This window comes from Myxocyprinus asiaticus, chromosome 4 (assembly GCF_019703515.2).
Source record: "Myxocyprinus asiaticus isolate MX2 ecotype Aquarium Trade chromosome 4, UBuf_Myxa_2, whole genome shotgun sequence".
NCBI lineage: Eukaryota > Metazoa > Chordata > Actinopteri > Cypriniformes > Catostomidae > Myxocyprinus > Myxocyprinus asiaticus.
In genome coordinates this window covers 11,854,471-11,869,336 of record NC_059347.1, presented here as the reverse complement: position 1 = coordinate 11,869,336, position 14,866 = coordinate 11,854,471, and the positions used below count along the sequence as shown (strand labels likewise).

At 41.0% G+C, this 14,866-nt stretch overlaps 1 protein-coding gene across 1 annotated transcript in view; it reads right to left on the bottom strand.

The window, feature by feature from the left end:
- Positions 1-2,007: 2,007 nt before the first annotated feature.
- LOC127433789 (atrial natriuretic peptide receptor 2-like) overlaps positions 2,008-14,866 on the bottom strand; it is a 79,608-nt gene continuing 66,749 nt past the window's right edge. The window contains exons 20-22 of the mRNA XM_051686002.1: positions 8,990-9,088; positions 4,483-4,574; positions 2,008-2,538 (exon numbers count right to left, since the gene is read on the bottom strand). Coding sequence (XP_051541962.1) covers positions 2,476-2,538; positions 4,483-4,574; positions 8,990-9,088 — 254 coding nt within the window. The 3' untranslated portion in view covers positions 2,008-2,475. The remainder of the gene's footprint in view (positions 2,539-4,482; positions 4,575-8,989; positions 9,089-14,866) is intronic.

The window sequence follows — 14,866 nt, the reverse complement described above, 5'->3', positions numbered from 1 at the left end:
CCTTGGAGTCAGCTGAGCTTAAGGCACTCTCTTTGAAGACTGTGCTCACTTCCATCAAAAGGGTAGGGGACCTGCAGGCGTTCTCTGTCAGCGAATCATGCCTGGAGTTCGGTCCGGGTTACTCTCACATGATCCTGAGACCCCGACCGGGCTATGTGCCAATGTTCCCACAACTCCTTTTAGGGATCAGGTGGTGAACCTGCCAGCGCTGCCCCAGGATGAGGCAGACCCAGCCTTGGCGTTGCTGTGTCCGGTGTGAGCTTTACGCATCTATTTGGATCGCACGCAGAGCCTTAGGAGCTCCGAGCAGCTCTTTGTTTGCTTTGGTGGACAGCGGAAAAGAAGCGTGTCTCCAAACAGAGGATCGCTCACTGGGTCATTGATGCCATCATGATGGCATATCAGGCTCAGGACGTGCCACCCCCTGCAGGGTTACGAGCCCACTCCACCAGGAGTGTGGCGGCCTCCTGGGCCCTGGCCAATGGCGCCTCTTTGGTAGACATCTGCAGAGCAGCGGGCTGGGCAACACCCAACACATTTGTGAGGTTCTACAATCCCTGGGTTGAGCCGGTCTCGTCCCGTGTTGTGGCAGGCATGAGCAGGTAAGTTCCGGGACAACTGGCCGGGTGAACCACTTGCGCATAGCACCTTTCCCCTCCCTTGAGGTGACGACGTGAGCTCTTGACTCCCAGTTGTGTTCACAGACTGTGATCCCTGGATGAATTTCTTTCTTAGCTCTCTGGCAGCTGAGTTTGCGGAGAAACTCGCTGACCGGCCCAGTACGTGCACTTATGAGCCCCTGTACCCCGAAGGCGACCCCATGTGATATCTTCCGCAAAATCGTTTCCCTGGTGGTAAACTGCGTCTGCCATGCTCTGTAGAAACTCCTCCCCCTTCGGGAAGGACATACCATGGGACCTCTCCACATGACATACTTCCGACAAGACTCGGTAAGACCATGTGAAGTATTCCACTCAAAATACCCACCGCCTCTTTTTGGGTGGGGTGTGGTCTCTGTGGTGTCTTCTCCTTGGGAGGGACACCCCCCGACGCAGACACTTATGGCTCCCAGTCAGTTAACAAATTCCACTGTTTTTGGGGAGAAAAGAGAGGGAAAAGAGGCCTCGGCTGGGCTAGCCTGTCCCTATAGTTGGGCAGTCGACTTGCTCCTGATGGACCACTCGACGCTCATAAGAGCATTGGGGGAGGTTACGTGATGGCCTGGTGCGCTGGCTACGAGGCACACAGCAGTCTGCCCATCACACACCGCCAGTTCACGTAACACAGTTCAGCTAGTTGTGGCGTTTTTTTATAGGGACCCCTAGTGTCACTACATCGACACAACGTCGAGTGAGCGACAGATAGGGAACGTCCTGGTTACTTTTGTAACCTCCGTTCCCTGATGGAGGGAACGAGACATTGTGTCCCTCTTGCCACAACGCTGAACTACCCGCTGAAATGGCCAGTACCTGGTCTCGACGACTCAGCACAAAACCTGAATGAGTGGTTGCATACCAGCTCCTTTTATACCCGTATGTCCGGGGGAGTGGCATGCAAATTCCACTCGCCAATTCTCATTGGCCTTTTTTCAAAAAAGCAGAGGTGTTTGGGGCTCCCAAGAGTGACCCCTAGTGTCACTCCATCAACACAACGTCTCGTTCCGTCCACCAGGGAACGGAGGTTACGAAAGTATAAAGGACGTTATGTTTGATTTCCCTTTTGCTCCAGTGTATTAGTTTCATCTTAGTTCCCTCTTCTTCCTCTGAGTTCCTTAATAAATATAGTTCTGCAATTGGATCCACACTCTCTCGTCTCGTCTTTCCCAGTTACGTAACACTCTGTGGAAGTGTGAGAAATTCAAGAGTGTGAAATTAACATTTCTCTTGTGCTCATAATCTGTTAAGACCTTAGGGAAGGTTTATTCAGCACAAAAGAGCACTTGAGGAAGGATGCATTAGTATTAGAAGCTGTCAAGACCATATTTACAAGTAGTGACACACAAAAACCTGCTTTTAATTCAGTTTATTGAACAAAATATCTTACAATGTCTTGGATATACATATATACAAATAATACATTATGATAAAACTTCACTCTGCACCCTCAGTCCAGCCAACACATTTTTTTCATACCACCCTACACACTTTCCTTGAGTGCTCTACGGAAATATCAAGTACACATCACCGATTTCCCAAACACAGCATACAAATCTGAATATAGAAAGCACAAAAAAATTTGAATTTCACCAGGAAAGATGTTCTTACTATACCTCTCAGCACAAGAAAACTTCATTATAAAAAAAACTATAAAATTTTTGCAGTTTAAGCAGGTATGAAATATACCTGAATTGACCTCCCTCAAAAGGTAATATAATGTGCTGTTCTATATGTGAGCGGGAAACACCCTTTCAGACACAGAACAAATATATGAAGCAGTGGCTCTCAGCATGGTGACTTCCTGTCATCAGCAGTGCTCTCAGATAACATAGACATCTGTCTTCTTCCCCAGAAGCCAATACGTTCTCATTTTGCCTTTACCCTGAAAGAGAACAGTGCAGATCAATACCACACATCAATGAGCACTCAGCAAGCCCACTGGAGGAACTAATCAACAATGGCCAATATGTGCTAAAAGACAGTTACATAGAGGCAACACTGGCAATAGCATTCTACTATACTACACTTCAGGGTTGTGCGCCATTCAGAATTGAATTGAGAATGCCTTTAAAATTTTAATTGGATTTGAATTGACAATGCTATTAGTTAATTTTATTTTTCAGTATGAATAACTCATAATCCTGCTTTCATACACAAAACATATGGGGTATTTCCAGAAACATTAGATTATATTCTCAATGTCTGAAATCCCATATTTAGAGATTTGTATTTAATTATATATATTCATTATATTTTACATAACAGCCGGCTAGATGGAGGGAGACGGAGCTTGGATTATCGTCTACCAGCAGGAGGACGTAAAGAAATAGTTCACCCCAAAATGAAAATTTCCTTATCATTAACTCACACTCATGCCATCCCAGATGTGTATGACTTTCTTTCTTCTGCTGAACACAAATCAATACTTTTAGAAGTATATCTCTGCTCTGTAGGTCCATACAATTCAAGTCAACAGGGTCCAAAACTTTGAACCACAAACAAGCACATAAAGGCAGCCTAAAAGTAATCCATAAGACTCCAGTGGTTAAATCCATGTCCTCAGTAGTGATTTGATAGCAATTTGGAGAGATGAGTGCTTAGGAGGACTGTTTGAAATAGGATATTTATAGTAAAAAGGACTTAAATATTGATCTGTTTCTCAACCAGACCTATCATATCACTTCTAAAGACATGGATTAAACCACTGGAGTCTTATGGATTACTTTTAGGCTGCCTTTAGTAATTGATGAGAGATTTTTCATTTTTGGGTGAACTATCCCTTTAATCCTTTGACCGTCTTGACTACCTGCTAAGTTAATGGCTCTGAAAACTGGAAAAGCAGACCAAACTTGTTCGGAAAAAAAAAATCGATCTGTTGCTGGGCCGGACTCATTCAGTCTCATCACGGGACCAATCAGTTTCTTTTACTGAAGAACTAACAAGAGGTCAAGCTGATCTGTACACTTTGATCAGCGATCGCACTCACAGCCGCATATCATCACAAACGGCATTTTTACAAGAGTGTCCAGTTCCTCTGAAATTGATTGAAGGGAACAGAACAAATTATATCTATATACAGTATAATTATTTAATATTCTGCCCCAAAAATACACAGACATAATTATGCATTTCGATGCCTAAAACATTGCCAACAGTCCAAAAGAATATTTATAATTTGGAACCAATCCTAAAGGATCCTAATGGATCAAATTAAAATAGTCTAATAATCAAATAAGTTTCTATTGGATATACAAATATTTCTACAGGATTTGGAATTTTTAGAACACTATCGGACATTAATTACAGTAAGTCTACTTGTATTTACTGCAGTAATGTCTCTCTTTTGGAGAGTTCTTGGAGAAATCATGGGGTTGGGGGGTGTGGGCTATAGTAAGTTTACAGTAAATCATGAAAGATTTCTTCTTCTTCTAATTACTTTTGATGTCCTAAAGGGGCATATTATCCAACTAGGAATCATAATAGTCTTCATGACATACTGTATATGTGATCTAAAAGATCAAGTTTTTGCTGTGTTATTTTGGAATCTAAAAAGAAAATTCAAATAGCTTGTTATGTTCCTCCTTTGTAAGTCACTGCTGGATAAAAGCATCTGCTAAATAACTAAAAGTAAAATTCCCATTAGGATCCATTAAAATTGGTTCCGAAATATGAATTATGACATATTCCTCCAGGAGTTTTTAAATAGGGGCGGAAATATTACACCAGCCTACACATTATGTATTTAAAAAATAATTGATGTAAAAAAAAATCTCATTATAAACATGGTTAATCATTTCTCAAAGCATGTATAATTTGAACTCCATACCTTCATTTCCACGTCACCTCGCAGCTGTAGTTCGAAGTAGCCGAACTCGTCCAGCACCTCTTTGGTAGCTGAAGAAACATGTATCTTCAGAGCTGTGGAGAAAAATTGTTTAAAGGGATAGTTCTCCAAAAACAAAAATTCTGTCATCATTTTCTCACCATCATACTGTTCCAAATCCTTAAGGCTTTCTTTTATCTGTGCAACACACAATGAAATATTTTGCAGGTTGTTCACATTGCTCTTTTCCATAAAATGTAAGGACTGGTGCTGTAAAGCTCCAAAAAAGGGCAAATAAGCACCATAAAACTGACCGAAATTTACATTTTATTCACAAAAAAAAAAAATCTACTGTAGATCTCAAATTTCATGCACACTTGCACATGCATTGTGACAAGACAAAATGTTTGGTGCAACACGTCTTGACACAGCAAGTTTGAATATGTGCAAACAGGAATGAAACTGGGAATATAGCGCACAAGTCGCATGACCCACTTTTATGATAGTACTAAGGTGTTTTTTAAAAAAAAAAAAAAAATTATTTTGGAGTTTGACAGCCCCATGTCACCATATACTGTACTTTCATAGTGTGGAAAAGAGCAGCATGCACATTTCCACAATAAGAAGAAATGTGATGATGCAGCTTTTCAGCGACATGAGGGTGAGTAAATTATGTTGGAACTTTCATTTTTCAGTGAACTATTTCTTTAAGAGCCGCAGCCAATCACTGTAAGTGCACAGCTGTGAGTGACATATGACACCATGCTTGATGAAAGATTGATGATTCACCATATTTAGAAATGATAAGACACTACACATATGGAGCCCACGTAATGGGCAATCTGTCCCCTTTATAAGAGAACAACATTATGGTGTCAAAACGAAGAGGATACAGTCTGTAAACAAGCTCCATATGGTGTAGTCGCTGATCTTTACAGCTTAGTGTGCACTAGGATCCATTATTATACAGATTATTGCATGCTATAAATCACAAAGTATACAGTTTGAGTGTCGCTGTCACAGATTATTAATTATTAATGAGTACATAAAGCAAAGCTCAGGAAGTGGAATTGAAGCCGATATATGTGGTAAATCTGATGAACAGCTGTTACTTGTGGATGGGTCAAATGCATATAAATCTCAATACAAGTGAAAAGTAACTTGAAATCTAATAGGACCCTTTTTATTTTCTTAATACAGTACATGTTTCTGGTCTTTCCGTGAAGGGATCATTAGTGCAAGTTATTCCAATTTTCGGGCAGCAGGTAAACTAAATTCTCAGCCTGATCTCATGAAAATTACATGATGCTTCATTAAACGTTTCGCTGCAGCTTCCCAGTGAAATGTCCAGCAAGGGGTGCCAAAAGTGAGTTAAATTTAACCTAAACCTAACCAATAGTGATCTAAAATCACATGAGAGGTGAAAAAAAGAGATACTAACTACTAACCAATGGCTAAACCAAACCAATAGTGTCCTAAAAGCATTCCTCGGACTTGCGCTTACCCTATAGTGAGCTGCTTCGCTGTCTACTATGTACATACGCTTAGGTAACTACCTTCTAAAGTATACTTCAGTTAGACGCGAATACTGAGCATCTGTGTTAAGGATGTGACGCAAATTTCGTCATCAGCAGACTGCTCGAGCACTGAATGCACACAGCCAGATTTTTCAAACCGAGTGATCTCTAAGCGTGTAGAATGTGCATGCGCCTGGAATTGTTTACACCAATTAGTGGGTCCACAAGGTGGCAACACCCACAATTGAGCCGTTGCTGTCATGAAGAAGCATTAGAAGATGTAATCACCGCTAAACATCAGGAGACAAAGGTGGAAACAACAACAGTGGATGTGTACGTCAAGAGTACGTGTGTGTGGAGGTCAGGAGATCCCTGCATTTGTATTACTTGAGTCTGAAGGAATATAAAGACACCTTTATGGGTCTTAACTCAAGAGAAATAGTCCAGTATCTCATAGCAGTCGTAGCACACACGCACTAACCGCCTGTGTATGCACGCACAGTCAAATAAAGTATACTTTGAAAGGTGTTCGACTGTGTACACATGCTAATTGTTCGCGCCAAAACCAAAGTATACTTTGGGCTTGAGAGAACATCCAAACCATCATGGAACACAAGTACCTTAAAAGTCACCCACGTGTTTCTTGCTAATAGCCCTCAGCGCATGAAGCGCACTAAAGACTTGAACTAACACACAAATTTGATTCCAATAGAGTTTGGTGTTAGCCTGTTGCTAATCTCTTGACACCTTAATAAACATAAAAATACACTATATTGCCAAAAGTATTCGCTCACCCATCCAAATAATTGAATTCAGGTGTTCCAATCACTTCTATGGCCACAGGTGTATAAAATGAAGCACCTAGGCATGCAGACTGCTTCTACAAACATTTGTGAAAGAATGGGCCGCTCTCAGGAGCTCAGTGAATTCCAGCATGGTACTGTGATAGGATGCCACCTGTGCAACAAGTCCAGTCGTGAAATTTCCTCGCTACTAAATATTCCACAGTCAACTGTCAGTGGTATTATAACAAAGTGGAAGCGATTGGGAATGACAGCAACTCAGCCACGAAGTGGTAGGCCACGTAAAATGACAGAGCGGGGTCAGCGGATGCTGAGGCGCATAGTGCGCAGAGGTCGCCAACTTTCTGCAGAGTCAATCGCTACAGACCTCCAAAGTTCATGTGGCCTTCAGATTAGCTCAAGAACAGTGCATAGAGAGCTTCATGGAATGGGTTTCCATGGCCGAGCAGATGCATCCAAGCCATACATCACCAAGTGCAATGCAAAGCGTCGGATGCAGTGGTGTAAAGCACGCCGCCACTGGACTCTAGAGCAGTGGAGATGCGTTCTCTGGAGTGACGAATCACGCTTCTCCATCTGGCAATCTGATGGACGAGTCTGGGTTTGGCGGTTGCCAGGAGAACGGTACTTGTCTGACTGCATTGTGCCAACTGTGAAGTTTGGTGGAGGGGGGATTATGGTTTGGGGTTGTTTTTCAGGAGCTGGGCATGGCCCCTTAGTTCCAGTGAAAGGAACTCTGAATGCTTTAGCATACCAAGAGATTTTGGACAATTCCATGCTCCCAACTTTGTGGGAACAGTTTGGGGATGGCCCCTTCCTGTTCCAACATGACTGCGCACCAGTGCACAAAGCAAGGTCCATAAAGACATGGATGAGCGAGTTTGGTGTGGAAGAACTTGACTGGCCTGCACAGAGTCCTGACCTCAACCCGAAAGAGCACCTTTGGGATGAATTAGAGCAAAGACTGCGAGCCAGGCCTTCTCGCCAACATCAGTGTCTGACCTCACAAATGCGCTTCTGGAAGAATTGTCAAAAATTCCCATAAACACACTCCTAAACCTTGTGGAAAGCCTTCCCAGAAGAGTTGAAGCTGTTATAGCTGCAAAGGGTGGGCCGACGTCATATTAAACCCTATGGATTAAGAATGGGATGTCACTTAAGTTCATATGTGTCTAAAGGCAGATGAGCGAATACTTTTGGCAATATAGTGTATGTAGCACACATAATATTGGGTGAAATAATCTATTTTCATTAGATGGTACTATTTTTATCTATCCTTTTCAGTACTGAATAAAACATAAGTATATTTATAACTGGCATTTCTGTTGACTCCCTCAACCATCTTTAATGATGAATTTTTCAGAAAATAGAAAAATGTACTTATAACGCCACAGAAACACAGTGTTTACAGTTTTCAAGAAAATCAACCTATGAATGATTTACTTATAGTTTTCCCTACATATTAAGCATAAGAGAAAGTATTATCAAATTTAAAAAGTTACACACATCAGCTTTAAGCAAACGTTTGCAGAGACAGCATGGTAAATTATCTTCTCTGTTCATAATCGTACACCTGCAAAACTAATGCCAGCATTGCACAGCATAATTTATCCTCCACAATTTGGTTGCTAGGAGATTTCTTGGTTGACAAACGAAAACCTGCAGAGCTATGCCATTTTGATTCCTTATACATCATCTTCCGAGCACCGGGCAATGGAAAGCCTTCGTGCCTTTAAATGTCAGAAGTCACAGATATCAGGAATAAATATCCCACATTAGTCTGCACATCAAGGACACACAACAGTGATGCTCTAAATTTCTGTCTAGGTAGGTAGATCACAAGGTTTTGGAACAGAATATGGCACTTATCACATTTAATGGAAACTGTATATGCTACATGAACTCAAGCTTTCAAAGCAAGATATGGGTCTATGGTTATATAACATGCCATAGCAATCATTATATTACCCAATCAGCAGTATTGACTTTTTTAGGAAGTTGAGCATACCATAAAAAATAAAAAAAAAATCAATGCAATCAATGACCCTAGTTATCTACTAAAGACCCCTATATGTTATTTACCTTATATATCACATGGAGATTTAGTTAACATTGTCTCATGCTGCATTTGTGGGGGACAAACACACTGGCATCTTAAAGAAAGATCAAAAATGTATTTCTGTCACTCACCTTCTCCTGTAGACTCCATACGGGATGCTGTGTTGACAGTGTCACCAAATAAACAGTACCGAGGCATCTTGAGACCCACTACACCAGCACAGACAGGCCCTGCACACACACATGCGGCAGAGAGGGGTATTAATTCACTGTAGGACTCCATGTACCTACTTATATACAGTCCTAATGCATCTTGACAGGTTGAAACATCAACAGAATCAGAACAACCGGCTGAAGCCCTGGATCTTTTGTTAATTGCCCTGAATGTTGTTTTGTGATAAAAAAAAAAAGAGAAACAAATCAGGCTTAATGTTTATTACATCAGGGTACAAACGCAACAAGGCAGGCTGCAATTCTAGCTTCAAATGTAAATGAATTCTGATCATTGAGCCCCACCTACATTAATTGAAACTTTGCAATTTGATTTTCCCTGCTGTTGGTGCTCAAGTTCATCAGACACGTTACGAATGCCTCAAGTGGGAGCTTTCTATTTTCTCTTACAGGGGTGCAGCTTTTCTGTATTAGTGTCACAGTGTGAACCCTTTTTGTCATCTTTCTGTGTTCTGAGACTTATGTTGAAGTTTTTCCCCCCAACTACATTTCCCAGTATGCACCTTTTTGATTACACTCACCTGCCCTCCATCTTCCACAGCTGTTCCCTGTTCCCTCATTATTCATCTGTGTATATATACCCTCTTGTTTCCTTCACTCATGTTCAGTTCTTGTTTGTTCATTTGTTAGCATGTTAGTTGATGTATGTTACACACTAAGTTAGCCAGCAAACTGCTGTTGCATTTTGGTTCCCTTTTGTACCAATGTTTGGTTTTCATCGTTGTTCCTTCATCTTCTGAGTTTAATAAATTTAAATAGTTCTGCGTTTGGATCCACACTCTCTCGTCTCGTCCTTCCCATTAGCGTGACAGAAGAACCGACCTAGACGTGAACCCAGCGGTGAGACTCTTCCAGCTGCGTCAGGAGAATCACTCACTGGAAGATTATGTGGAGGAATTCAGCGAGTTGGCTAATGTTGATTTCAACGATGTGGTCCTGAAGGACCTGTTCCGGGTTGGTTTGAATGAGCCAGTGAGGTCCCTCATGCCTTATGGCAAAAGTTGTTCCATCTTCTGAGTTTAATAAGTATAAATAGTTCTGCATTTGGATCCACACTTTCTCGTCTCGTCCTTCCCATTAGTGTGACAATCAGAGGCACTGAGGTTTTATTATGCAAGCTTTATTTCTAAATATATAAATCTATAAGCCCCATTTCTAATCTTCATTTGTTCACAATCCACACACCAAGTAGATTTTAATGCATGCACCAGTCAACTTGTTCTGAGCATTCCTTCTCGCTCCCTAAGATGGACTCTGCCTAGGTAAAATCAGCTAGCGTGTTTAAGAATTACCATCAATAATCAAATTAGCAGCAAGTTCACTGAACGGTGAACCAGTCAGACTTTATTTAGCATTAGTCAATCAGAATGAAGGCATGTCAGTAACAATACCTTCAATACAACAAAACTTTAACAAGGATAAGATCTGTATGATTTACGATTCTTATGCCAGTAGCCATGTTAATGAGCTAACAGTTGCTAACTCCATAAATTACATGTGAGCTGACCAAATATCTGGATTTCTCATTATCCGTTGATAATTTTTAGCAGGGATGTGCACGATTGCCTTTTTTACCATTCGATTAAAGGTTAAGCTTTCACGAATGGTTATTTGTGTTTTCGTCGGAAGTCGGTATGTGGGAATAAAGAATGTTTATTGCAATGGAATTTCCTCAAATGCAACTCGGAATATCAGCACAGTGAGCTATGAGCCTAAATAGCAAAATACATGGGTCTTAAAGTTATAAAATCTCACATTAAAGTCAAACAAAAATGATCCAAAAACTGGTTCACATTTCCGTGTCGTGTGTGGAGTTAAAACTGCTGCGTTTAAATAGCCTCTTTGGCGTGTCTTGATTTTTAAATAGTTTAAAATCAGATGGCATTGAGCTTGTCTAATTATTGTATTTAAGTCTGCACACCAGAGCAAAAGGGAGGGGGGGAAAACACTGTCTTACTGTTAAGTTGAAACTTTGCTTTGTTAAAAACAACATGAATCATGTTTAATAACAGTAATGAAACGCAATGCAGGTGTTACGAGATGCGTTTATAAAAGTTAGTTATTTTTAACTTTACTCTGTGATCCCACAATGCCATTTTATTGCCACGTAAAAATAAAATAAAAATTACGATTTTGAGATTAAAGTAAAAATTAAGAGAATAAAGTTGTAGCGTTATGAGATTAAATTTATATGAGAATAAAGTCAAAATTATTAGAAAAAAGTCATAGCATTTTGAGATTATAGTCATAATATTTTGAGAATAAAGTAAAATAAAGTATATTGTGTGAATTAAGAAGAAATATTTAAAGAAAAATCTCAATATTAGGCCAAACAGAGCATCATTATTATTACGATAGAACGGACGCAGAGCCAGCAGCATAATTATTGCAAAGATGGATGTGGAGGATGTAATCATACTTTAGAATAGGATTTAGCAATAAAGAAATCCTTGGTCTTTTGGCGCTTCAGCACAGAGTTATTATTATTTTCTGGACACTGCAGCGGTTATGTAGGGAATTTAATTTATTCAGGAGAAAGAACCAGACAGGCATTCGCACAGTCCCGCTCGGCGTTGGTGATGCTTGGTCTGCTTTTTTGTTGGGTTTTCCTCTCTAAACAATACTGTAACTAAGGGGATGTTACCACATATAATGTCTTGAAATGGACTTATATAATTCAAAGCAATTCCAATTATTTTTCGCTTCACTTGAGTGTGAGCCTATATCTCGTACCTCTCTTGAAAGGCATCCACAGATTGAACACTCCTGTAGAGAGCTCACAAAAACTTCCAACAAATACAGTCAATATGGTTGCATAGCCAAGTTATCTCCCTGGTTAGTGGTGTTGTATGTAAAGACCAGAGACTATTTAGCAGAGACAGTCCACTTCTATTTAAATGAATGGGAGAAATTGGAACGGCCAGCCAAGAAGCTCTAGCACCCAAGGATCAACAGATGTAGAAAGAAAGTCCCATCTAACAGTTAAAAGAGCCAATCACCTTTTAGATACAGACATCGCCTGTCAATCAACTCTAGACCGTGCATGCGCATTAGCTATGTAAGCCAGGAAAATTGCGTTTTAGCATAATATGAGGTAAAGCACAATTTATGTTCCAATATTATCAAATTTTATTGCCTATTTGAAATATGTTCTTTGATCATAATCTTGACCAACTGTTTTTGAGATTTCGGTGTTCCCCCATTCAAGTAGATAGGAGCTGCACTGGCATGACTGGAAATGGTCTCCCAAGAGCATTCCAAATATGGCCGACAGTGGACTGACTTGCTAGAAAGACTTTGGTAAAGACCCAGATGCTCCACTTTGCTTTTGTCAACCACTTTGATGTTACTTTCCTTTCGATTTAATCTCAAAATATTACGACTTAAATCTCATAATGCTTCGACTTTATTCTTATCATTTTTTATTTATTCTCAAAATATGATAAATGCCAATTGCCAAATTTAAATTGTTAAATGACTTTGATTTTATTGTAAGCGTTAGTTTCTGCACAATGCTTTGGTGGACAGCAGAAAGGAAGCGCTGTCTCCAAGCAGAGGATCGCCCACTGGGTCATTGATGCCATAGCCCCTGGCAGGGCTACGAGCCCATTCTACCAGGAGTGTGGCGGCCTCCTGGGCCTTGACCAGTGGTGCCTCTCTAACAGACATTTGCAAAGAAGCGGGCTGGGCAACACCCAACACCTTTGCGAGGTTCTATAATTTCTGGGAGGAGCCGGTTTCGTCCCGTGTAGTGGCAGGCACAAGCAGGTAAGTCCGGGACAGCTGGCCGGGTGTATCACTTGTGCATAGCGCCTTTCACATCCCCTGAGCTGAAGATGTGCGCTGTTGACTCCCAGTAGTATTCACAAACTGTGTTCCCTGGATGATTTCCTCCGAGCCCAGTGGCAGACGAGTTTGTGGAGAAACTCGCTGCCGGCTCAGTACATGTGCTAACTAAGCCCTGTAATGGGGTAGGTGCTCCACATGTGTTGGTTCCCCATAGGTAACCCCATGCGACGTACATCTTCCGCTAATTCGTTTCCCTGTTGGTAAACTGCATCTTCCTTGAGCAGAGGCCCCCCTGCCCCAGTCACCATGTTTGTAGAAACTCCTCCCCGGTAGGGTAGGACCTACCATACGACTTCTCCACATGACATATTCCGACAAGGCTCGGCAAGACCATGTGATGTATTTCCACTCAAAATACCCCCCCCCCCTCTGGGCGGGGTGTGGTCCCCTTGGGAGTGACACCCCCCCGACGTAGACCTGGTGGCCCCAGTTGGTTAACAAATTTCACTTTTTAAAAAAATAAAATAAATAAATAAATAAAAGAGGGTAAGAGGCCACGACTGGGCTAGCCTGTCTCTATCTTTTGGGCAGTCAACTTGTTCCTGAAGGGTCGTTCGACATAACAGCATTGGGGGAGGTTACGTGTCGGCCTGGTGCGCTGGCTACGAGGCACACAGTGGTCTGCCCATCACACACCACCAGTTCACGTAACACAATTCAGCTACGAGGAACGAGGGAACGAGATCAGGGAATGGAGGTTACGAAAGTAACCAGGACGTTATTAGCTTTAATTTACACTGGAGCAAATGTAGGTGTTGTTACAGATGTTACACTGTATGTTCATTTGAGAATGAGGGCTGACACAATTTGTAGAGCCGGGGAGGGCGGGGCCAGGCTGGAATGACGCACGCCCGGTCCCCAATCAGCCTGATGAGGCACGCAAGGGATAAAGGTGGCCGGGGACGACAGTCCGAGAGAGAGAGAATTGCAGGCAACTGTACTGTGTGTTTATGGTTGTGTGTTTTTGGTTAAGTTTATTATTAAACTATTATTTATATTCTTAAGCCGGTTCTCGCCGCCTCCTTTCTGGGTTTCGGCACCAGTGTAAGGGGTTCAGTGATTGGGGACCGGGCGTGCGTCATTCCAGCCCGGCCCCGCCCTCCTCGGCTCTACACAGTTTAATTCATAATATGCTCTTTCAAATTTATTTAAAGATTATTTTAAAAAGGGAAAGAAAAACACTGCTGTTATCCTCTCTGGGTGACTCGTGTCACTATTACAAATGACCCAGCAACAACGCGTTTTACATTTTTTTGATTATTTTGATTAAAATCCTGCTTAAAAGTACTCAAACACACATTACTCCCATAGGCTGTCATTGAAAAATAGCAAACGCATGTCAGAGTAATGGCGGCAGGGCAACAGTTAAGGCGCTTTTAAGGCGGGGCTTTGCAAAGTGTCAATTCTAAACTGGTTATCCTTAATCTGATAGCATGAAAGATCATGTAAATGCCTTATATTGGTATCATAAAGATTATGTAAAGGCCCTAGACATAACATTTGGTCATAAATTGAATTACGTTTAGGTCCTAAATGTAAATAGGATCTAAGTGCAAGAACGTTTGGTCCTAAATGTAATAAAGACCTTAATTTTTTAATAAATTTTGTTTTGTTTTTTATGTGATAAAGGCCCAAAATACAAACACTTTTGGTCCTAAATACCATTAAAGGGTCTAAATGTAGTGACTTTTATAAACACCCTGTTGGATTCACATGTAATAAAAGCTCAAACCACTTTTTGGTTCTAAATTTAAATAAGGGGTACTTTTGGTTCTAAATGTAAAAAATATTATATACTAAATGTAATAAACCCAAAATAAATATAACTTTTGTTCTTTATTGCAATTAAGGGTCAAAAGGTTATTCATTCTTATTAATAATTATAATATGAGGTAATAATGAACATACTGAATTATAATAACTGAAAAG